The 26,120-nt window shown below is 40.2% G+C and overlaps 1 protein-coding gene across 1 annotated transcript in view; it reads right to left on the reverse strand.

The window, feature by feature from the left end:
- The window catches only part of MYO3B (myosin IIIB), a 442,582-nt gene that overhangs the window by 212,035 nt on the left and 204,427 nt on the right, over positions 1-26,120 (reverse strand). Inside the window, exon 8 of the mRNA XM_082395388.1 lies at positions 12,139-12,294. Coding sequence (XP_082251514.1) covers positions 12,139-12,294 — 156 coding nt within the window. The remainder of the gene's footprint in view (positions 1-12,138; positions 12,295-26,120) is intronic.

A 26,120-nucleotide genomic window follows, 5' to 3' on the forward strand; every position in this document is an offset into this window, starting at 1 on the left:
CGGGTCAAGATGAAGTAAGTACCCTCCATTCTGTCTCCACATTGAATGCAACTAAGTACCTTGGACAGAATGCATGGTACTCTGAGAAGTACATGGTAACAGGCTGACCGGGGGGATCAGAATTCAAAATATCACTGAGTCAATGGTGAGTTTCCTGAGATTTTTTTTTTTCTTCCAGTAACTCCTGACCTGGACTTGAAGTCAGCTTGAACTGTATATAGGGATGTCAAACTGCACGCTGGATGACATTTTTACAGCCAACTAAAAATGGAAGCATTGACAAACCTCACTTGCAATATCACAAATAAATAAACTCTAGTAGAAAGTCGTGACTATAACTGTGAACATGTACAATGCAATACCACCAGGATCGAAACTGTCATCTTCTGAACCCTGAAGAGCTTATCTGTATATCTATCTCACAGATTTAACCTCCAGGAATCATGCAGATGCTGTCCGCAAATCTGAGCTTGCAAGGTATTTCCACTCTGATACAGACCACTTCATTTTCTCACTCAGGGAAAAAAAATATATTCCAGCCCTATCTCAGTATTCCCCAACTAGTGTTCTTCTGAAACTGCTACCTGCTTCATTTTCCTGCTTTGGCTATAGTGTTTGGAGAGAATGAAGAGAAAAAAATTATTTATTCCAATTTTTATCTTTTTTAATTTACATTATCCTAGAGTACATATATTTATTAAAAGTGTTACATTGTTTTATATTTGTCTATTTTTAGTTAAAATTAATCAAAAGAAATTTGGTTTAAATTTTTTTACAGTTTTCTTGAGTTAAATAATTTGTTGTCACCAGTAACCATCAACTTAAATTTCCTTTAAGTTCACATGCTCCACCTAGTGCCTTACTTGAGAATAGCATCTATTATCAATTTTTGCTGAAGAATTCCTTGTTTAATGTGAAAATTACAGATTTCCAACTAAAAACTTTGGATTGAGTATTCCAAAGCTTAGAGGAATGGAGAGATAGGTAAATGGTTGGATAAAGCAAAAGGCATTCTATTAAATTAAGAGTATATGGTAAGGTATTATAGTTTTGATGATTTAGAAGATATTTTCAAATCCCAACAAAGTCTATACTGCTTTTTGCTAGATTTTCTATTTGTTTTCATGAAGCCCTAAGTATGTTGTCTGCCAAGCCTGGCTTCCCAGACAAATGGAGTTTGGGGGTTAAAGCTTAGAGAGGATGAGACTCAAAGCCCTGGCTTAGGCTGGTTCTTGGAGTTTGGTTTTGGTGTGGTGTGGGGCAGGTAGTGGTGAGAAGGGTTGACCTAAGGATTCAGGGATCAGGAAAAGGGGAAACTGGTGTCTGAGTCCCCAGTTCAAGTAAGGTGGGAATGAAGGCAATTCTGAAACATCAGGTCTAAGGCAATGGGCGGAGAATAAGAACTGGATCTGAGGAGTGGGTGAGACAGAGCCAGAGGTGGAGACTGGGAGCTCCCCTAAAACAACAGTGGGCACAAATGAGACAGAGGATGGGGGATTTTTGGAATGTCTTAGGTCCAGCCCATGAGGGGGGAAAGAAGCTGTAGAAGGTACCAGGTTAGTTCAGACACTGGGGGAATAAAGTCCTAAAGTGCTGTTGGCTTCATTATAATTTAATCTCTATACCTGCATTATGGTTAAAACCATTTCTGGGAGTTCTCTTTGATATCTCATCACTGGGCCTGCAGACTTCTTTGTTTGAGCTGCTGGCCCTATGAATAATATTGACAAAATATTATATATTTTGTCCAAAAGTGATTCCTTAATCCCTTAGCCTGTTCCTGTCTGTCAACTTTGCCTGTGGAAGGAGTAACATCCATGTAGGCAGGTCCACACCGGGCTGCAGGAGCTTCATGTAGGTATGGCAGGAGGCATTCTTCCCTTCGTGCCCAACTATGTTGAAGAACAAAGAATAGAAGGAAGGCCTCTAAATTATAATTCAAGGGTAGGAAGGAAACAAAATCTTTATTTTGTAAGAACAGCTGGTTCTTATTAGTTGCCCATTTTATACACATCAGTGTATACATGTCAATCCCAATCGCCCAATTCAGCACACCACCACCCCACCCCCTCTTGGTGTCCATACATTTGTTCTCTACATCTGTGTCTCTATTTCTGCCTTGCAAACCGGTTCATCTGTACCATTTTTCTAGGTTCCACATATATGTGTTAATATACGATATTTGAAACAAAATCTTTTAGTCTAAAAATGACAGGGGATGTGCTATTGAGAGGTGAAACTCTGCCCTGAAAAATGCCTGATGGTCTTTTAGACGGTTGTCCTATGGCAGGAGGACCATTGGGAAGGCCACCTCTACCTCCACTCCTCTACACTCAGGATCAGAGCCCTTTCCTCCATCCAAGAGTGGAACCGGAAGGAGTGGAAAATGACTAACACTCCCACCGGATTCCAGATAAGTAAGTAAAATCTTTTGGGGGTGGAGAAAAAAAGGAGTAAAGAAAAGGAGTAAGGGAGAGGGTCCAGGCTCAAAGGTGGTGGTCCTCAAGAGTCTAAGACAAGGGCTTCTGAGGCCATGTACAAAGCTCAGGAACAAGTTGACAATTTGGATAGATTAGAGGAACCATTCCCTTATCACCACATTCAATGGATCTCATATAGTAAGGAAAATGTTACTCAAAATTGGGGATAGAGTACTATTACTCCAACAAAGGTAGTGATGTTGAATATTTCTTCCAAATCATTATTTCCATTTCAGTATACCTCTTGATAACAGAGTGGATGAAAGAGAAACTTTTTACTATAATCACATAATCATGGACCTAGCATGAGAAAAATAATGGCAAAGCATCTAGGTGTAACACCATCCTACTGAGATCCAAATATGAGTAAAGTTACCACCTAGATAACTTTAACTACATGAGCTCAATCTTGATCTGAAATTTAAGCTTATATCTATCAAACAAACATTATAATACATAGATTAAAAAATACAAGAATTATTTGGGTGGAAATCTCTATAGTATCTCCCTGTTTTTTCATCCAAGCATTGTTTTTGACCAGAATTTCAATAGATCAGCATCTTATCAATTATATTAAGTGTATTTGATATAGCTATCTTCTCTAGACAGCAAGAATCAGTGACACCAGCAGAAAATTAAATATTAATTCACTCATTCAGTTATAGATAGACAGAGATAGATAGCAGATTACATCAGGGTATGGATTTATTTCTTGTCTGTTAGGAAAACAGGAAAATTCTTAACCTGCTATGTGGCAAGCATCTTCAACACTTGATGAAGTAATCATTCAAAAGTCATTCATTTGCACAGGATTCCAAGAACCCAACAGTGTATGTAATGTGTATATATGTGGTGGGGGGTGCATGTTTGCAGGTAAAAGAGGAAGCAAGTGAGCAAGACTTACTAGGGAAAGCTCAGCAGTGAAGCAGTGACAAATCTGTTTTTAAGGGCCACTGCTGTTGGTTGAAAAGATATCAGAAAAGCTGAGGTCACTGTTTTAATCAGCCTCAGGCAAATTGCAAGGGTAGAATCAAAATCCATTAAACAGAGCAGGGAAACAATCAGCAACTTAATTGTTCTACCAAGTAATACTTGGTAGTAGACCCTTGGCATTTGAGGGTTTAACATTTGTGGTTTCAGCTAGTCCCAAACCACCCACAGGGGAACAAACAATGTGCTGGGTTTTGCAATTTTCCTGAGGCTAGAAGTTGAGTCCATGATGGGAGGTTGGAAGGTGGGAGTGGGTCAGGTCACAGCACAGCCAACCAGCGCTTTTCCTGCCTCTACTCTAATTGCAGACAGAGGTTTTGCTCTTTTCCCACTAACCCTTGTGAAGTGATTTTTTAAAAAGCATGTTTTCATGTCGACGTCTCTAACTTTGATAGTGACATGATATACCAGATAATATTGATGAATTCAGGGATTTGCAAAAGGGATTTGGGGAAAAATTCCTTTTGAAAGTCAAAGAAATGGGAGCTGATGTAAAGGAAATGACCAAATTGCTTAACAGCATCCCTGACAGGTTAAGTAAAAATGTAGCCCTAAACTATTGCTCACAGAATATTAGGGCTATGTGACTTCCTTTGAGAGTCAGCCTTGGATGCATAACCTCTCTACTGTTCCTGAGTCGAACATATGCTATAGAAAAATTATAAGTTACTGGAAAAACTTAAATTCCAATGATTTCACTCATTCAATCAGCATCAGGAAATGGTATCAAATCTCAAATAGTACAGTGTCATTTCTCCATAGGTGCCTCATATACATAATGTGCAATGGGAATGGATCACAGTCTGGCTGTCCCAAGAAACTGCACCATTCAGAAGAGCTAGAACACTTACACCAGGAGAGGAGCGGTGGGGCCTCACCACTCAAGCTCTTCTTTATACTGTGAATGAAAAATATTGGCTGCCTTATCAGTGAACAGAGGATGTGTAGCCGTCAAGCCATCACATTACGGCATCTACAAAGATGAGTTCTGAGGGAACTGAGGATGGAAACAGGATGTCTGATGCCCATCATTTAGCAGTCAACTGCTGCAGCCATCCAGCAACTGTGCACCTTGAGGAGACTCAGGATGTGAAAGCACAGGATACTGGCCCCAGATAGCTGAGGTGCATATGGAAGGAATGATTCCAGTGAGCCCAGACTCTTGCATCGTCCCATATACAGAAAAGTGCTAAATTCCTTAACTTGAGATATCTGGTTTTCTTTAAGTAACAATCAACCACCTGGTCTTTGCTGCAAAAAAACTCCTACATATACTGGCTCCCCGCCTTGCATCTTCAGAGCAGTCTCCCAGAGTTATCTGAGATGCTGTGTCCCAGGCTTAAGCCCTCAGTTTTGTCCACCAAATAAAACGTAACTCTCAACTTTTAGGTTGTGCATTTTTTTTTCAGTCAACAATACACAGTACAGCTTCTGCTCTATTGTGAATGAGCTCTCCATGATTCCTAGCCTTATTCCTGAATACGTGTCTATTTCCTTATCATAGCTGGAATGGACCATTTCCTCATAATGTTCCTGCCTCCTTCCACCTTCCATCCACTCGTGGTGGGGGGTGGGGTGGGGAAAGGAGTGCCCTCCTTGCTCCCCTCTGCCTTTTTCCATCCATTGTTCTCCCTAACCAATCTCTCTCTTTTAAAAAGTTCATATCACCTTCTCGTACCATCTTCTCCAGCACTTGACCCCCATTTTCCTTTCTCTCTACTCCTTCCCCTAATTCCAGTCTTTGGTTTTCCCATACCCTACCAATCACTTTGTTAATTCTTCTCACGTTCTAATTTCAAGATTCCTCTTTGTCAATTCTTTAAATACTTTTATTTCTCCTCCACTGAAGTTGTCCACAAGTTCAGCTATGACTAGTTCCCAATAATCTCTCAAAAGTTCCCAAGGAGATGAATATAGATGCAAAAATCCTCAACAAAATACTAGCAAACAGAATCCAACAACACATTAAAAGGATCATACACCACGATCAAGTGGGATTTATCCCAGGGATGCAAGGATTCTTCAATATACGCAAATCAATCAATGTGATACAACATATTAACAAATTGAAGAATAAAAACCATATGATCATCTCAATAGATGCAGAAAAAGCTTTTGACAAAATTCAACACCCATTTATGATAAAAACTCTCCAGAAAGTGGGCATAGAGGGAACCTACCTCAACATAATAAAGGCCATATATGACAAACCCACAGCAAACATCATTCTCAACAGTGAAAAACTGAAAGCATTTCCTCTAAGATCAGGAACGAGACAAGGATGTCCACTCTCACCACTATTACTCAACATAGTTCTGGAAGTCCTAGCCACGGCAATCAGAGAAGAAAAAGAAATAAAAGGAATACAGATTGGAAAAGAAGAAGTAAAACTGTCACTGTTTGCAGATGATATGATACTATACATAGAGAATCCTAAAACTGCCACCAGAAAACTGCTAGAGCTAATTAATGAATATGGTAAAGTTGCAGGATACAAAATTAATGCACAGAAATCTCTTGCATTCCTATACACTAATGATGAAAAATATGAAAGAGAAATTATGGAAACACTCCCATTTACCATTGCAACAAAAAGAATAAAATACCTAGGAATAAACCTACCTAGGGAGACAAAAGACCTGTATGCAGAAAACTATAAGACACTGATGAAGGAAATTAAAGATGATACCAACAGATGGAGAGATATACCATGTTCTTGGATTGGAAGAATCAACATTGTGAAAATGACTCTACTACCCAAAGCAATCTACAGATTCAATGCAATCCCTATCAAATTACCAATGGCATTTTTACTGAGCTAGAACAAATCATCTTAAAATTTGTATGGAGACACAAAAGACCCCGAATAGCCAAAGCAGACTTGAGGGAAAAAAACGGAGCTGGAGGAATCAGACTCGCTGACTTCAGACTACACGACAAAGCTACAGTAATCAAGACCATTTGGTACTGGCACAAAAACAGAAACACAGATCAATGGAACAAGATAGAAAGCCCAGAGATAAACCCACGCACCTATGGTCAACTAATCTATGACAAAGGAGGCAAGGATATACAATGGAGAAAAGACAGTCTCTTCAATAAGTGGTGCTGGGAAAACTGGACAGCTACATGTAAAAGAATGAAATTAGAATACTCCCTAACACCATACACAAAAATAAACTCAAAATGGATTAGAGACCTAAATGTAAGACTGGACACTATAAAACTCTTAGAGGAAAACATAGGAAGAACACTCTTTGACATAAATCACAGCAAGATCTTTTTTGATCCACCTCCTACAGTAATGGAAATAAAAACAAAAATAAACAAATGGGAGCTAATGAAACTTCAAAGCTTTTGCACAGCAAAGGAAACCATAAACAAGACGAAAAGACAACCCTCAGAATGGGAGAAAATATTTGCAAACGAAGCAACGGACAAAGGATTAATCTCCAAAATATATAAACAGCTCATTCAGCTCAATATTAAAGAAACAAACACCCCAATCCAAAAATGGGCAGAAGACCTAAATAGACATTTCTCCAAAGAAGACGTACAGACGGCCATGAAGCACATGAAAAGATGCTCAACATCACTAATTATTAGAGAAATGCAAATCAAACCTACAATGAGGTATCACCTCACACCAGTTAGAATGGGCATCATCAGAAAATCTACAAACAACAAATGCTGGAGAGGGTGTGGGGAAAAGGGAACCCTCTTGCACAGTTGGTGGGAATGTAAATTGATACAGCCACTATGGAGAACAGTATGGAGGTTCCTTAAAAAACTAAAAATAGAATTACCATATGACCCAGCAATTCCACTACTGGGCATATACCCAGAGAAAACCGTAATTCAAAAAGACACATGCACCCGAATGTTCATTGCAGCACTATTTACAATAGCCAGGTCATGGAAGCAACCTAAATGCCCATCGACAGACAAATGGATAAAGAAGTTGTGGTACATATATACAATGGAATATTACTCAGCCATAAAAAGGAACGAAACTGAGTCATTTGTTGAGAGGTGGATGGATCTAGAGACTGTCATACAGAGTGAAGTAAGTCAGAAAGAGAAAACCAAATATCGTATATTAACACATGTATGTGGAACCTAGAAAAATGGTACAGATGAGCCGGTTTGCAGGGCAGAAGTTGAGACACAGATGTAGAGAACAGACATATGGACAGCAAGGGGGGAAACCTGCGGTGGGGTGGGGATGGTGGTGTGCTGAATTGGGCTATTGGGATTGACATGTATACACTGATGTGTATAAAATTGATGACTAATAAGAACCTGCAGTATAAAAAAAAAAGTTCACGAGGACTCAGTTCTGCAATCTCTTTTCTCACCATCCTCTCACTGAATCTGCTTTTTGTCTTCATTGTAACTGCCAGTTACATGTAACTCCATTGTAACTGCCCTGACCCAGACCCACATTCAAAGTCAGTAAGCCACTCTGGCTTCACTTTCTTCCAAATCTCCAAAAAGACCTCAAGGATACTCTCCTACTCAGATTCTCTTGCCCCCGTGTCCAGCCATCAATGTCCATCCAAGCCAGTCTCCAGCCTGAAGAAGACCACAGTATCTGCTTTCTCTACTCCTACTCCTGCGGCTAAGAATTGGTAGAGATGATAGATGGAAAAGGTGATGGTGCTGATGGTACAATTTTTCAGAGATTCTAATGCCAAATGCTCTCCTGAATGCTCTACATGCATTATCTTAAACACTGATTAACTTCACTACAATGTAATGCTATTCAGTTAAGTTCCACCTGGGTTTTCTGTGCTATTGAGCAATCGTTATGTCCACCTTTAATGAACCCTTTATCATATTCCTCATAGCGGCTATTTCAAAGATTTAACACTTCCCTGGAGTCCACAGCTCACTCCCAACTTTGAGACCACTTTGCTTACTTTTTTTTGGAAAGCTAAAGGCCATTCAACATGAGTTTCCTCATAGTATCTCCTCTGCCTCTTGCTCCCCACCTCTCAAATTTTCTGGATATCTTCATCTAACCTTTCTGTGTCTTTCTCAACCTAAAGATTCTTTCTAAGTTCAATCTTCCTCTTAGGTGCTTGATTTCCCTCCCTCTTGCTTCCTCTGTTACCTTCTCTCTATTTTCAATGTCTCCCTCTATATAAGATCCTCCCCTTCACCTATCCAAGTTCTTCCCCATCCTTTAAGAATCTGCCTTCTTCTCTGCAACCCCCTGAAAATACCAACTTCTTTCGCCCCTGGAGAAAGTACTGAAGAGGATAGAACATTCCCTGCCTTTGCAGGAACAGTAAAACAGTAAAAAACAGTAAAAAAATTTCCCCCTGTAGGCTGTAGTTCTCATTTCTCTGCATTAGCTCTCAAAACTAAACAAGTCTCTGCAGTTGGGGGCCTCAGGACTGTTTGGACCATTGAAGAACACTTCTTTGGGCAGAAAGCTGGAAGCTTTGTGTAATACCTGGAAGTACATGGCATTGCATAGGCTATGCATGGCATTTGATAGGATATGAAGAAGAAGCAAAGTAAGTCTTTTTACTGGTCTCTGTCTCTGAGTGTCTTGCAATTTCTGTTTGATTACAGTCTGAACCAGGGTAGGGAGGCAGCCAATTCAGGTAGACCCTGTGACGTTTCTCTCTTTCCCTAATATCTCTCATCCAATTCACCACTAAGTCTTGACAATACCATTACCTTAATACCTTCTGTTATTTACAATTGCCACAATCTGGTCTCACTAGCCTCCCTAGCTCCAGCCTTGCCCAGCTCCATTTCATTCTCCACACTGCAATCAGAACAATCTTCCTAAAGTACATCTCTGCTTGAAATCCTTCTGTGGCTCCCAAGTGTCTAAGGAACAAATCCAAGCTCCTTAGCCCATCATGCCCTGGCCCCTGCCTGCCTTGTTTCTCCCTCCCCACGTCCCATGCCAAGCTCCAGCAATGCCAACTAATTGTTCACCAAATCCCCTAAGCTCTCTCCAGCCTCTGTGCCTTTACCCTTTGCTCATTCTTTCCTCCACGTGGAATAACCCCCCTTCCCCAACTATCTTCTATTCGTTCTTCAGGACAGTTCAAGGATCACCTTCCCACCAGTTTCCAGGGTCTACCCTTCCCAGGTACTCTGGGAGGTACTCCCGGCAACCCTCTATCCAGGTACTTTTCATTCTGAGCTCTTCTCATCTGATTCTTGTCTGTTTCACACACTGGACTATTAGCTCTTTATCAGGAACTGTATCTGATTTCCTCTGTTGGGCAGAGGGCTTGACACATACGCACATATAAATATCTCTGGAGTGAATAAATGAATAAATTAGATTTTAAAAAAGAGACAGAAATTTATATTTTTAACATTTAGTATCTCAGTACTGTTTATTTTCATGATGTTGTTTGGTAAGTAAATAGAGATGAATTTGCACAGATTAAGTTCAAAAGAAACGGAGGACTGAATTAAACAGACCACAACGTATACAATTTCTACAACTACTGCTACCATTGACTGAGGTTTAACTCTGTTATCAACATTAAGTATTTTTTAATGTATTGACTCAACCCTCAAAATAATCTCCATCTTATAGATGAAGAAATTTTGGAACAGAAAAATTTAATAACTTGTCCATAAGTGGTTGAGCTGGGATTCAAACCTGGCAGAGTCAGGGTTTTTTTAACCACTGCATTGTACCACTTGCTGTGTGACCATAATTGTGCAGAAAAATGTAAATTGGGTATTCACCTCACTCATCTATGCGCTCACATCAATTATTCTTTGTTTATTCCACCTTAACTTGGAAACTCACAACTTTAAATATATTGAATTACCAGCATCAAATGATATTTGAGGATTCTTCCAGATGGGCTTAAAAAAAACACCCATGTAGCCAACTCCCTGCCACTTGCTAAGAGGAAGTAATAGTGTAGGACAGGTGGTAAGATGTGTTAATTTCATGCATCGTGTTTCCTTTAGAATTTTCCTTTCTCCTAAAAAAGTGGCTGGTTAAAGTTTTGATACCTATTTGTGAGGTTGTATTTTTTTAGTGACTTTTTCAAAGAAACACAAACTTCTCAGTGAAACTGAAGATTACAAAGACCCTGAGAGAAGGGTCTTTGACCGTATGAGGCCTTTGACATCAAAGGAGTTAACAAAGATAAAGAGAAATTAGAGACTGGGTGAGAGAGCCTGGAGTCCTGGCTTTCTATGGTAAAGGGAGAAAAGTGTTTAAAAAGAGGACACACATCTGGACAGGCAAATTCAGGCAAAAGTGAAAAGCTGAATAACTTTGCAACTAAGTTTCAGAAATTGTTCTGCAGGAAATCAGAAGAAACAAGAAGATACCTGATTCAACGGAGAGCATTTAAATTCTGAGTTTGTTTTTTTTGCTTGGTTTGTACTTTATTTCATCTTCATTTTTGATGGCGGTGCTCTGTGTGTGTGTGTGTGTGTGTGTGTGTGCGTGTGTGTGGTAGAGGGGTGGTGGCTGGTGGACAGGAACAAAAGCAGAGGAAGAAAAGATTTCAGTTCCCTGGGGCTTAAACACAAATTCTACTGCTTCAAAAGGCAGCAAGTTACAAGAATTTCTCTGCATTTCTCTACCCCACGGGCAAGCCATAGAAAGAGAAGTTGCAGTGGAAAAGGGAAAAGAGTAGGAAAAAATTTGTTTTGAGCTATCAAAAAGGGAACCTGGGTTGTGGGGGGCGGGGAAGGGGGGTGGGAATCGGCAAGATATAGTCACCTTGAAACTATGCCTCTAGCTCCTAGAGTTCTGATGCTCTTTGATTTGTAAACAGTTTTCTGCAGGATATATGAATATTTCCAGAACTTGTGACTTGTGATATTTTAGAGTCTTCACCTCCAGTCCTTTGAATGTTCTTTTAGTAATAATGGATTAGAGCTTATCTGCATCCTGGCCAGTTTTGTAAAACCAAATAATTGCTGAGCTGCGGAAGCAGCTTTATTTGCATTTAGTTTTTTTTTTTAAAGAGAAATTCTGCCACCCTCTGGACAGAAACCAAAGATCTATTTCTTAGAGACCACCACAGAATACTGTTTTAAGCAACTGCCCTTGAAAATAAACATTTATTTTTTTTAATCTACTCTATAAAAATAGGAGAGGGGGAAAATCACAGTTGCTTTAGATAGCATAGATGATATCTGGGGGAAAAAATCATTTAAAAATACTAAATTGCCTCTAAGGAATTTTTAACTAAGAAAATGGGCTCAGAGCACTTTAGAGAAAAAGCCTCCAGTGTAATCTTTCAAAAACCACCTTATACTTATACTTCTACTCTCTAGCCCGCAATAGCCAAGTAAAGATTTCTCACACAATCTCAGCGTGGCTGCTTTCATCCAGTTTTCTTTATTGGTGGAATTTTTAAAAACCTACATGTATATTAAATATAAATATATGGTTTTTAACTAGAACATGAGGGTGGAGTGAGATTTCAGCCACAGTTGAGAGAAATTAGCCATAAGAGCACAAATGGGCAGCTTGTTTCTGAAGCTCTCCTGCTCTCATCCACCGGGCATGGAGTACTTAATGTCATGTAAATGAAACTTAAAAATGCACGGATGTGATAATTACCGATAATAATGCTGGGCAAATCAAAACACATGACATGCCGTTTTTTTCATAAATAACCAGAGAGAGGAAGCAGGAAGACGCCGAGGACCCTACCTGGTTTTAACAACAGGATTTAGATGCTTCTGGTCTTGAAGGACCTTGGCCAGCTGTTTTTGCAGACACAAAACCTTCCCGTGGACTCCCTTAATAAATGGGTGGTCGAGGAGATGTGTGACGGAAGGCCGCTTTTCAAAATCCTTAATAAGACACCTGTTCACAAAAATCAACAAACAAGTGAAGTACAGTCTTAGAAACCTGGCTCCCCTGTAAATATGGGAGAGAGGAGGAGAAAAAGCTTATTTATAAAACCTGATCACTAACCTTACATAGCTCTTTCTTTATTCATAGGTACCAGAACAGAAAAAACATTCTCTATAGTTGAATTGATCAAAACATCAGAAATCTATTTTAGTTTGCTTTAAATATACATTGAAAACACAATCAATTTAATTTGAAATATTCAAAACACTGAAAAATAGACTGGCCAGACTGAATTTTCTGTCTGAATTTTCATTACAGAAAAATGTTTACAATGGAGCCAAGCTGATTAGTCTATATACTTTATTTTAGAAGTATATGAAATGTCCACTATTTGGTGGTGGGGAAAATGCATTTAGGAGTTTGCAAGGATAGAAACGAATCATAAAGAAACTTTCACAGAGAAAATTCAACCCCTTGATTTCTAATATCTTCTGAAGAAGCAGAAAAACCTCAGAACAGGAAGTGACTACAATATAGTTCAGATGAATTGGAATGGAATTATTCAAACAGGGAACAAAAAGTCCATACAAAATGGTAAAAATTGGGTTGCATTTAAACTCCTCTGTGGTTAATTGGTTAAAACCGCACCGGTATAACCACTTTCTGTTTCAGGTTCAATGCCCTTTTCAAAGAAAACAATGATTCAGTACATTTTGCTGTGTGATGTATGTTATTAAAGATGATTTTGACACAGGAAATCTCTAGTGAAATTGAATCTGATGAATACCCCTCCAATTACCATTGCATTTCCATTCTGAGTAGCTGCCCTTGACGGGAGGAAGAAATTTCAACATCCGCCCTTTTAAGTTATCAGTTTTTATTTAGCTCACGTTGGAAGGCTTAGGATAAATACTAGATGCCATTCTACCCACTCCATGAAATAAACGTTTCCAGTTTTCCCAATGGTGACGTGCCGGCAACATGTAAAACACAACATATTTAAAATGATGAAACGCACTGACAAATGGTAAAATGTTCAGCCTCACGCTGAGCATCCTTTCAAAACATTTAAGCAGAGTTCCTAGAACAATTCTCAACTGTTGGTTTTACAAAAGGGCCTTAATCTTTGCGTTTCAAACCACTTTCGCATCGCTCGACTTCTAGTCCTGAAAGATATTCAGTAAATTTCCCAGTCACCCCGTTTTAGAATTGATTCAGGGATTTCCTATCTATTGGAACTGGAGCTTTCAGCTAGAAAAGCCAAAAGAACCTAGATTATCTCCATTCTGCTGCCTGCACGACTATAAATACCACCTCTGTCTCGCTATGGGGAGAAATCAATCATTTGACTTTTATGGGTCCAGGGGCCTTTTGTATTAATCTATTATATTTCCTACTAAAAATAAAAAAATCAGTGCACATTCTTAAAAAAAGTACTCTGTTCATGTTTTTACATCAGCAATGTTCCCTAGATTCCATATATATTAATCCATATATAATTATGTGACTACCAAAGGAAAATAACATGCTAACGTTTCCCTAAGCACCTGGAAAAAAGGAAGCTCTTGGTAGTTTATACGGTCAGTAATACAGGTGTATGCCTCATCCTCCTAGCTTGAGAGATGGTGTATAAAAACTCCCCAAATAAAGTCTGTGTCTTCTGAGAATTCCTACTGAACATGGACATGGTGGCTTTGCACATACCCCCGCCCCCCCAGAGGGCATGGGTAGGATGGGAGACCAGGAACTGCTGGGACCCCCAGCTAAGCCTGTCCAGGGATCTGGCGCAGGTCACATTACATCTGTCTCTCATCACCAAATAGACATACTCCCTGTACCCAAGTATATCCCCAAACACAGGGAGATGGATTTCTTAATCGGTCTCCCCACCTTTTTTTTTTTTTGCTTTCTGGGCAACTCTCAACTGCTTGTTGACTAGTGTCAAAACTTCAGATGAGTAAACTCAAGGGGGCTGAAAGTGGGAGGTGTAACAATTAATAGGAACTTCAGAGCAGGTGAAGGGGAAAGTGAGCAGCCGCTGCCTCTACCTTCTCCCTCAGGATAGGTGCCTTGGAACAGTACTCCCGGTAATTAAAGCTCCTTAGATAGGGTTTGAGAGAAGCCAGGAAACCCATACTCCAGCCTTAGGAAAATAGGTGTCTGCTAGATTCTGGGGGTGCAATTAAAGGTGCTATATCTTGTTTCATAATTTTAGCATCCAGTGGGAGAGCAAGGTTGCAAACAAGGTTGCAAGATCATTTGGTATTTTGGAGGGGATCTCTCTCTAGATCACAGAGGGAGTAAGAGAAATGAGGACCAAATAATGAAGTGAGATAATCGGACAAGGGAGAAACAACAGTGAATCTGTTGTCTCCTGGAGATCCAAAAAATAAAGATGGTAGGCGTTCTACTCTCTGAAGGAATGATCAAGAGGATTTATTTGTTAGTTCTCTCAGTAAGGCCCAAGTGGGCTGAATGTCATACCAGCGGATCAGCAAGACTGAAACCGAGTGTATATGGGAAGAATGCTAAGCAGAGCTGTGACATATCCAACTGCGTTGGCGGATCTTAAGGAGAAGGGCAGGAAGACCTTGAGGGTAGAGCCTTATTCTAAAACACTCTTGCATACTTTTTTCTCATGGGGAGCAAAGAGCCAGAATGAAATGGACTTATTATTTTACTGATAGAGGAAAGTTCTATGTTAGGAGCAGATATGGAGACAGTCAAGCGTTACTAGATACCAGGTCACTGGAATCATATCATTTCATTTGTTCAGCAAACATTTATTACACAGCTGGAATTAGTCAAAACAGATGAATTCATAAAAAATTATGACCATTTTCCTCAAAGATCGACAATCTTATTATAAAGATGGAAGGACAAGAGAAACACAGGAAACAGCAGAAGCCAGTGTTTGCTTTTATATTTAGAATAAGAAATAGTCACACGAAAGCATAAGGTTTTGGAGCTAGGGGACCAAGATTTTCTATTCTAACCCTTCTTTTACGAGGTGAGGAAGTTGAGGTCAAGTCCTGATAGTGATGAGGTCAATTCCCTGGCCCCCATGAGAGAACCCCTCCTACTCTGCAATGTGTTGTTAAAACGGCACAGGTACAACGTGCAAAACAATACTAGGCAGCAGTGGGTGCGGGGCAGCCAGAGAAGGCTTAACGGAAAGAGTGAGGACTGAGCTGAGTTTGGAGGGAATTTCTGGAACTAAATTGAACTCAATATGTGGAGAAGATGTAGAAGGCATTTCAAGGTTGGGAAACTGGATCAGCAATGAAAGAAGCCAGCCTAGGCAAGCTGTGTAGCCAGGAACTCAGGAGGTCACCAGAACGTTGACTTTCACCTCCTAAGCTGCCTCCTTTGAACATCTAAGAACAATTCTTTGCTTTAGTCCTTTTACCAACTTTAACTAGGGCATATTCTTTATTGCTTAAGATGTTGCAGTTTTGTGCCCCAAACTCATACTATTATGTTTGTCAGCTTGCCATTTCTGTCTTATTCTCCTTTCAGGCAGGAATTTAGTGGATTAAGATAGAATTGACAGCTGGGATCGGTAAGAACTCCTGACAGCCTCCATGTCCTTTTATAAGCATGATTAAATCCTCTAACTTGATTTGGAGAACAAACATGGAAAATTAAGGAAGTTATAATATGCTTATTCATTTTCAGATTGCTTCTTAAACCAGGAATTGCAAATTCCAGATGCAGAATATTTTCCCCCAGCAGGGGATTGAGCCATTTTTACAAGAAAATAAAACGTTGACTTCTGTATGGGAAAATCGGGGCCAGCCAGTGTGAGGTAAGTTGGGTGAAACACTAGACACATTGAGACATTCCACCGAAAAATGAAACTAGTCTTCTGGTCAAAAAGGTTTGGGAAACATTGGTGATTCTCTAAACCAAGTAAATCTGGAGTTTCACAGTGCGTGTGAGCATATTAAATGTTCTTAGAAGTATGGAGGTAAAGAAAACAGCTTAATTTTGTTTAAATCCATGTTTCCAAACTTACTCGGCCACAGATCCTTTTTTGTATCACCAGAACCAGGGCTCTGCAAATGACATCCTTGGAAGCTCTGTTGTGAGAAATCAGTACTAGGCTCTTGAAATTGGCGGCTGAGTCTTTATCTCAGCTGATTGAGGGGAGACACTCAGAGCCCCTAATTGCCACCAGCATGCTTGAGACACCTGTAGGCTGCAGTTTCTGCAGAAGACTGTCTCGAATTGGGGAAATACATTCACCGAGCTCAGTTCTTCCCAGAATCTTTTACTCTGGAAAAAAGAAACTGAACAAGGACTAAATTTAGGGAATGCTGCTTTTTTTCCAAAATTATAAGTAATTCTTTCAGCCCCAGACTTTTAAAAAGTCATTTTTTAAAATCTGGATTTAGGTGTGGTTATCTCTGTGCTAAGATACAAAACAAAAGAATAAAAAAATTAAAACTACCATGAGATGTATTACCTGGATTTACAAGGCCATGGAAGGTGGTTTGAATATGACAGAAAAGTCCACGAGAAGAAAAAGGAAGCAAATTTCAGCCCTGAAGGAAATTTAATCCATTACCTAATTTGAAATTCTAGTACCTTCCATCATGCATTCATTCTTGGTTGAAGATTAATTCTCAGAATTCATTAGTGTCACCACATTAAACACAGGTTGTTGCAGCCATTTGCTGGGATCTCCCAGCCTGGCCTCTGCCAGAAACAGGCAAAAAGGAGGCATTTCTTGTTTTTTAAATTAATTAATTAATTTATTTATTTATTTATTTATTTATTTATTTTTGGCTGCGTTGGGTCTTCATTGCTGCGCGTGGGCTTTCTCTATGTGCGGTGAGCGGGGGCTACTCTTTGTTGCGGTGCATGGGCTTCTCACTGTGGTGGCTTCTCTTGTTGCGAAGCATGGGCTCTGGGCGCATGGGCTCAGTAGTCGTGGCTCGCGGGCTCTAGAGCGCAGGCTCAGTAGTTGTGGCTCACGGGCTTAGCTGCTCTGTGGTTTGCGGGATCTTCCTGGACCAGGGATCAAACCCGTGTCCCCTGCATTGGTAGGCGGATTCTTAACCACTGCGCCACCAGGGAAGTCCAGGAGGCATTTCTTAACAAGAAACAAGGTCGGTCTCCTGCGTTGGGCTCTGGAGCTGGCAGTGCTTGTGCTCTTTCCGTTCACTCCCAGAGGATCATGCTGTCGAGACACGGCTGCCTTGCCACTGTAAACTGCCATTTCATAACCAAAGAATCAGACGCCTGCAAGGGGGAGCTATTTATCAAGAGTCACGAACGGATGTTTACTGATGACTAAACTACACTTGATAAAGAGAAGCTGATCAAGTCAAAAACTAAAAATACTGGTGAACTTGGTGAGAAAAGCAGGAGGGCGAGCAATCTTATTCCACACATTGGGGCAAAACTAGATGAAAATTTGAGACTTACGTCTCTTCTCATTTCTTTTTTAATATTCTGTCTTTTATACTTACTGCTGTTTTCTTGTGGGTTTGCTGCTTAGATTATTAAGTGTTTCCACTGGCACCAAATATCTAAACGTTTCTGATTTGAGCAAGCATTTCCCTGCCCTGTGATGCACTGCATCTGCACTTCCTATCATCAGCAGACAGAAGCCTGAGTGACAAAGAGGCCTCTGCATCAAGAGGAGAAATCCTCCAGAGGGTACACTAATTACAGGTTAAATATCAGAGCCCATGGTGCTCTGTCTTGGAAGGAAATTTCCATTTTGGAAGACAGGACTATGACAAAAACATTTTCTCAAGATGACTAATGCCTCAAAAGAAGGCAGGCTGAGAAACTTGACATTGCATATGTTATTTCAGCAAAACCAAACCTTCCCGTTTGGTGGAATACTTAACTCCATTTCAGTTTTCATGAAGTTTGCAAATATTGCACATGGTGGCGTTTTAAAGTCTCACTGGTGAGAATTGAAACTGTACACTAACTTCACACGTAGCGTGGGGAAGTGGGGTCCTAACCTGAAACAGAGAAGTGAGAAGCAGGAGCATATGTCTCAGCGAGGCAGATCTAGGGTTATCAATCAGAGAAAAACAGTCAGGATTCACCGAAAGAAAAAAGGCCTCAAAGGGTAGGATGGAGGGTTTTAGAACAGGAAGCTCAGTTCTTTTTATGAGGTGGGTAATGGGAGCAGGTCCTGTGTGGCAAAGTGGAAGAGAGGCTACAGGGCAGCAGGACCACAGGGCAGCTGGCATCTTGCCTGAGGTCACTAGGGTGAGGAGAAGGCAGGTACAGGGTTAGAAAGATCAGCAAGTCAGCCCTACCTTTAGACAAAGCCATCAGCACTGAAGGTCCAGAGTGAGCTCAAGGGAACACAGGAAGGAAACAGAAGTGGAAGAACATGGCATTTCCAGAAGCATGAGGCTAGGGAGAGAGAAGAGTCAACTTCTGTCACCCAGAGAAGACTCTCAGAAGGTGAAGAAGACGACTGGAGGAAAAGAGTAGGGTGGTTTCAAGCCGAAAGATAAACTCTAAGAACAGGTAGGACAGAATCTCCCTCCAGAGTTAAGGAGTGTGCACCATGGTAGCTGGAGAGAGTCTCAATGCAAAAAGAGGGTCCAGGACTGGAGGGCGATCCTAGGGCAGAGAGCCACCGCACGTAACCCAGAATGACCCAGGGTCGTGGCCTGCATGACACCTGTGAACACAACTACCTCTTCATGTTACCTTTATGTCTTTGATCCCGTGATCAATAGTAAATAATTAGAAAAGTCCAGACTAACTCATTGTATTCTTAGGGAAGGAGATATGGTAGCAGAAATTCTAGATCCTCAAGTGCGGCTTGTCTGGGGGACAACCTGGGGGCCATGGCCAGGAGGGGCCGAGGGAAGAAGAGTTTACTATAACAAGGAAAAAGGAGTAAAAATGCCAAGCAAGGAGGCAAAGTGAGGAGAAGGGTCAAGAGGAACCAGGCCAGAACTGAGGAACAAGACAAGATGGGGCTCAGGGGACACAGAAGCTGTTCAAGGAGAAGCCAGTGGAGGGCATGGTGGCAGAAGTGCAGTCTTATTATTGTTGTTACTGCCACTTCCCTCTTCAGTTTCATCTGTGCTTTCCAAGTTGCAAAGACTGGGGATGAGCACACCCTCCACTGGACATGCTGTAGCCAAGGAAGATCCTGATGTCCATGTCTTAGGACTAAGGCTATCTAAAAGGGCTGTAACCAGTGGCCCCAAGTCACCACCTTCTCACTCCTCTTTGTTTTCGTTGTTTCTTTCTTCCTTATTTGGGAAAAGTATCAATACTTTGCAATTAAACATGTTTCTCCAGGCAACTCTAACCATGCGGTTCAGTCAGGGTGCTGAAAAAAAATGAGCCATCACTTCATTGCACAGCCCCAGCAACTAGTTTACTGGACAATTAAATCTGCGTTCAAATCCCACCCTCTGGTTCAAAGAGCTGGGGAAGGCATGGCCCCTGGGAGATGGGAATCCTGTGATGGCTCCATCTCTCAGGTTGCAGTGCTATCGCTTCCCAAGGATCTGGGTATTGGCTGTTGCTGCCTTTTGAGGCTTCTGCAAGGGGCTGAGGTTGGCCACAGGTCAGCCCTAGACTCAGCCAGGAAACCAGATGTGGGCCGTGTCTTCTGTTAGAGGTCTTGGCTTCAGGTGGAAATTAAGGAAATATTTGCTTGAAGCAGCCCAGGAAGATGAGGAGCAGAGGGAAGTGATGGCTGAACTCAGAAGGAAATGCGTATATAAAATGTGGGTAAGTCAGGGCAAAATAACCTAAATGTTGGCAAGTCCAGTTTTTAAAGATATTAATCTTTATGTTAATTATTAATTGATACAATATTCATGTAACATATATAATGTATATTATATTATTATATTTAAATTATTATTAATCTCAAATATTTAAAACAGTCTGACTTATTTTAAAACAGTATACTTAATCACTATTATTCGCCCAAGCATGACGCACGTACTCACTCATTTTTAAAAATGTTTGGTGCCTATCATTGGGGCAGTAATATATAAAGGTTAAAAGGCAAGGGTTAGGGTCAAACCTAACTCTACTTCTTATAGGTATGTGATGATATGCAAGTTAATTTAATTCTCTGGGCCACAGTTTCTTCTTCTATAAAATGGTAATAATGTCATTGTCAGCAGTAAATGAGATAATCCACGTACAGTACCTGGTACATAGTAAGCACTCAATAAATGCCGGCTATGTGGGCCAACCACTGTACTAGATGGTGGGGTTACAGTCAGCGCATTGGAGGAAGACAGCCATAGCACACCCAATTCCAAGCAGGATGAGTGCTATAAAAAGAAATGTTAATGTGCAAAGGGTCCTTGAGCCAGACTTGAATAACAGTGTGCCCATTAATTAGATACTTTTTCTCAGTGTGATTCCCAGGACTCAGTACAAAATTTCTATTTGATAGATGTCCTGATCAGAAGTTTCAAAGTTCAGGGAGAATGGGGACTTTTAGGGTCTGACAACTTAGCAAAAGCAAAGAACTTTGGCATTTTCAAGTTCAGGCCTCTGGGCACTCCTGTTTTTGAATGTCTGGCTAATTTCTTTGATTCAAAAATCAGTTTCCATTTTGACAAGACAGTTATGGTCTGCTTCTTAGTCCAGGCTTAAGTGCCAGGGAATATATGAATTCTAATCTTTCCCTTAATCCTACTTGCCATGCTGTCCAGAATTAAATCCATAATTCTCATTTGTATGCATTTTTTTCCCTACAATGGACAGTACCCAGCTAGTACCCAGTACCCTATGAGAAATGAACAACCAGTTCCATAGTGCATGACCATTACATGCTCAGGACTACTCCAGGACTGGGGTGGTGGATAGGAGAGTACAAAACAAACAAAAGATATATGCCTCCATAAAAAATTTATCTTCTGGGATAATACCAAACTTACACATATGAAATATTTATAGACCCAGGTGGGAGTCAATGCACTGATTCATTCAAACACTTACTAGGTATTTACTGTGAATGGCACTGCATCAAGTGCTTGGAAGGAAAGATGCCTGGAGTGAGATGTTAGCTTTCATGGAATTTAGAGACAAGTAGTAGAATAGATATAGACATAAATAAAAATAATTCAAGGCTAAAAAGTGTAAGCACTAGAGTGGCTCAGATGAAGTAAACAATCCTAGTTAGGAGAACAAGTGTTTCACATGAGCGATGACACTTGGGTCTTAAAGGATGAAAGGGATATTGACAGAAGTACAGGGGAGGAGCGTTCTAAGCAGAGAGTACAGTAGGAATGGAAGCCCATTGGTAAAATGCATGGCTCATATGGGGAACACAGTGGAACAGAATAATGCAATTGTAATAGATGCAGTGAAAATCTGACCACAAACATCTTATTCAGAACCTAGAAGGCCATGCCAGTGAGTTTGGGTTTTCTTTCTTAGTCACAGTGAACTGGCGTTTTTGAACAGGGAGATAAAACAATTAGATCGTTACTCTAAAAAATGAACTGGGACCAGTCAGTCTCCTGGATCTCTGCCTGCAGGGTCTGTTGGAAACAAGAGTAAGCCGTGTGGTTGACAGGGTCTTGGTGCTCCAGCCGGGTATCAGGCCTGAGCCTTTGGGGTGGGAGAGCCGAGTCCAGGATATTGGACCACCAGAGACCTCCCGGACCCAAGCAATATCAATGGGTGAAAGCTCTCCCAGAGATCTCTGTCTCTGCTGGGTGGACCAAGCTCCACCCAATGGCCAGCAAGCCCCAGGGCTGGATGCCGCATGCCAAACAACTAGCAAGACAGGAACACAACCCCATCCATTGGCAGAGAGGCTGCCTAAAATCATACTAAGTTCACAGACACCCCAAAACACACCACTGGACGTGGCCCTGCCCACCAGAAAGAAAAGATCCACCCCACCCACCAGAACACAGGCACCAGTCCCCTCCACCAGGAAGCCTACACAAGCCACTGAACTAACCTCACCCACTAGGGACAGACACCAAAAACAACAGGAACTACGAACCTGCAGCCTGAAAAAAGGAGATCCCAAACACAGTAAGTTAAACAAAATGAGAAGACAGAGAAATATGCAGCAGATGAAGGAGCAAGGTAAAAAGCCACCAGACCAAACAAATGAAGAGGAAATAGGCAGTCCACCTGAAAAAGAAATCAGAATAACGACAGTAAAGATGATCCAAAATCTTGGAAATAGAATGGAGAAAATACAAGAAACATTTAACATGGACCTAGAAGAACCACAGAGCAAACAAACAATGATGAACAACACAATAAATGAAATTAAAAATTCTCTCGAAGGAATCAATAGCAGAATAACTGAGGCAAAAGAACAGACAAGTGACCTGGAAGATAAAATAATGGAAATAACTGCTACAGAGCAGAATAAAGAAAAAAGAATGAAAAGAATTGAGGACAGTCTCAGAGACCTCTGGGACAACATTAAAAACACAAACATTCGAATTATAGCAGTTCCAGAAGAAGAGAAAAAGAAAGGGTCTGAGAAAATATATGAAGAGATTAGAGCTGAAAACTTCCCTAACATGGGAAAGGAAATAGTCAATCAAGTCCAGGAAGCGCAGAGAATCCCATAAAGAATAAGTCCAAGGAGAAACATGCCAAGACACATACTAATCAAACTATCAAAAATTAAATACAAAGAGGGACTTCCCTGGTGGCACAGTGGTTAAGAATCCGCCTGCCGCTGCAGGGGACACGGGTTCGAGCCTTGGCCCAGGAAGATCCCACATGCCATGGAGCAACTAAGCCCCTGCGCCACAACTACTGAACCTGCACTCTAGAGCCCATGAGCCACAACTACTGAGCCCGTGTGCCACAACTACTGAAGCCCGTGCGCCTAGAGGCCATGCTCCACAACAAGAGAAGTCACCGCAATGAGAAGCCTGCTCACTGCAATGAAGAGCAGCCCCCGCTCACTGCAACTAGAGAAAGCTCGCACGCAGCAATGAAGACCCAACGCAGCCAAAAATAAATAAATTTATTAAAAAAAAATTAAATACAAATAAAAAATATTTAAAGCAGCAAGAGAAAGGCAACAAATAACATATAGGGGAATCCCCATAAGGTTAACAGCTGATCTTTCAGCAGAAACTCTGCAAGCCAGAAGGGAGTGGCAGGACATATTTAAAGTGATGAAAGGGAAAAGCCTGCAACCAAGATTACTCTACCCAGCAAGGATCTCATTCAGATTTGATGGAGAAATAAAAATCTTTACAGACAAACAAAAGCTAAGAGAATTCAGCACCACCAAACCAGCTTTACAACAAATGCTAAAGGAACTTCTCTAGGCAGGAAACACAAGAGAAGGAAAAGACCTACAATAACAAAACCAAAACAATTAAGAAAATGGTAATAGGCACATACATATTGATAACTACCTTAAATGTAAATGGATTAAATGCTCCAACCAAAAGACATAGACTGGCTGAATGGATACAAAAACAAGACCCATATATATGCTGTCTACAAGAGATCCACTTCAGACCTATGGACACATACAGACTGAAAGTGAGGGGATGGAAAAAGATATTCCATGCAAATGGAAATCAAAAGAAAGCTGGAGTAGCAATTCTCATATCAGACAAAATAGACTTTAAAATAAAGACTACTACAAGAGACAAAGAAGGACACTACATAATGATCAAGGGATCAATCCAACAAGAAGATATAACAACTGTAAATATTTATGCACCCAACATAGGAGCACCTCAACACATAAGGCAAATGCTAATAACAGCCATAAAAGGGGAAATCGAAAGTAACACAATAATAGTAGGGGACTTTAACACCCCACTTTCACCAATGGACAGATCATCCAAAATGAAAATAAATAAGGAAACACAAGCTTTAAATGACACATTAGACAAGATGGACTTAATTGATATTTATAGGACATTCCATCCAAAAACAACAAAAAACACTTTCTTCTCAAGTGCTCATGGAACATTCTCCAGGATAGATCATATCTTGGGTCACAAATCAAGCCTTGGTAAATTTAAGAAAATTGAAATTGTATCAAGTATCTTTTCCAACAACAACGTTATGAGACTAGATATCAATTACAGGAAAAAAACTGTAAAAAATACAAACACATGGAGGCTAAACAATACGCTACTTAATAACCAAGAGATCACTGAAGAAATCAAAGAGGAAATCGAAAAATACCTAGAAACAAACGACAATGAAAACACAATGACCCAAAACCTATGGGATGCAGCAAAAGCAGTTTGAAGTGGGATGTCTATAGCAATACAATCCTTCCTCAAGAAACAAGAAAAATCTCAAATAAACAATCTAACCTTAAACCTAAAGAAACTAGAGAAAGAAGAACAAACAAAACCCAAAGTTAGTAGAAGGAAAGAAATCATAAAGATCAGAGCAAAAACAAATGAAAAAGAAAGAAAGGAAACAATAGCAAAGATCAATAAAACTAAAAGATGGTTCTTTGAGAAGATAAACAAAATTGATAAACCATTAGCCAGACTCATCAAGAAAAAAAGGGAGAAGACTCAAATCAACAGAATTAGAAATGAAAAAGGAAAAGTAACAACTGACAATGCAAAAATACAAAAGATCGTGAGAGCTTACTAAAAGCAACTATATGCCAATAAAATGGACAACCTGGAAGAAATGGACAAATTCTTAGAAAGGTATAACCTTCCAAGACTGAACAAGGAAGAAATAGAAAATATATACAGACCAATCACATCACAAGCACTGAAATTGAAACTGTGATTAAAAATCTTCCAACAAACAAAAGCCCAGGACCAGATGGCTTCACAGGCGAATTCTATCACACATTTAGAGAAGAACTAACACCTATCCTTCTCAAACTCTTCCAAAATATAGCAGAGGGAGGAACACTCCTAAACTCATTCTATGAGGCCACCATCACCCTGATACAAAAACGAGACAAAGATGTCACAAAAAAAGAAAACTACAGGCCAATATCACTGATGAACATAGATGCAAAAACCCTCAACAAAATACTAGCAAACAGAATCCAACAGCACAATAAAAGGATCATACACCATGATCAAGTGGTGTTTATCCCAGGCATACAAGGATTCTTCAATATATGCAAATCAATCAATGTGATACACCATATTAACAAACTGAAGGAGAAAAACCATATGATCATCTCAATAGATGCAGAAAAAGCTTTCAACAAAATTCTACACCCATCTATGATAAAAACTCTCCAGAAAGTAGGCATAGAGGGAACTTACCTCAACATAATAAAGGCCATATATGACAAACCCACAGCCAACATCATTCTCAATGGTGAAAAACTGAAACCATTTCCTCTAAGATCAGGAACAAGACAAGGTTGCCCACTCTCACCAATATTATTCAACATAGTTTTGGAAGTTTTAGCCACAGCAATCAGAGAAGAAAAAGAAATAAAAGGAATCCAAATCGGAAAAGAAGAAGTAAAACTGTCACTGTTTGCAGATGACATGATGCTTTACATAGAGAATCCTAAAGATGCTACCAGAAAAATACTAGAGCTAATCAATGAATTTGGTAAAGTTGCAGGATACAAAATTAATGCACAGAAATCTCTTGCATTCCTATATGCTAATGATGACAAATCTGAAAGAGAAATTAAGGAAACACTCCCATTTACCACTGCAACAAAATGAATAAAATACCTAGGAATAAACCTACCTAAGGAGACAAAAGACCTGTATGCAGAAAACTATAAGACACTGATGAAGGAAATTAAAGACGATACAAACAGATGGAGAGATATACCATGTTCTTGGACTGGTAGAATCAACATTGTGAAAATGACTATACTACCCAAAGCAATCTACAGATTCAATGCAATCCCTATCAAA

Source organism: Balaenoptera borealis (genome assembly GCF_965194805.1).
Source record: "Balaenoptera borealis genome assembly, chromosome: 6".
Classification (NCBI taxonomy): Eukaryota; Metazoa; Chordata; class Mammalia; order Artiodactyla; family Balaenopteridae; genus Balaenoptera; species Balaenoptera borealis.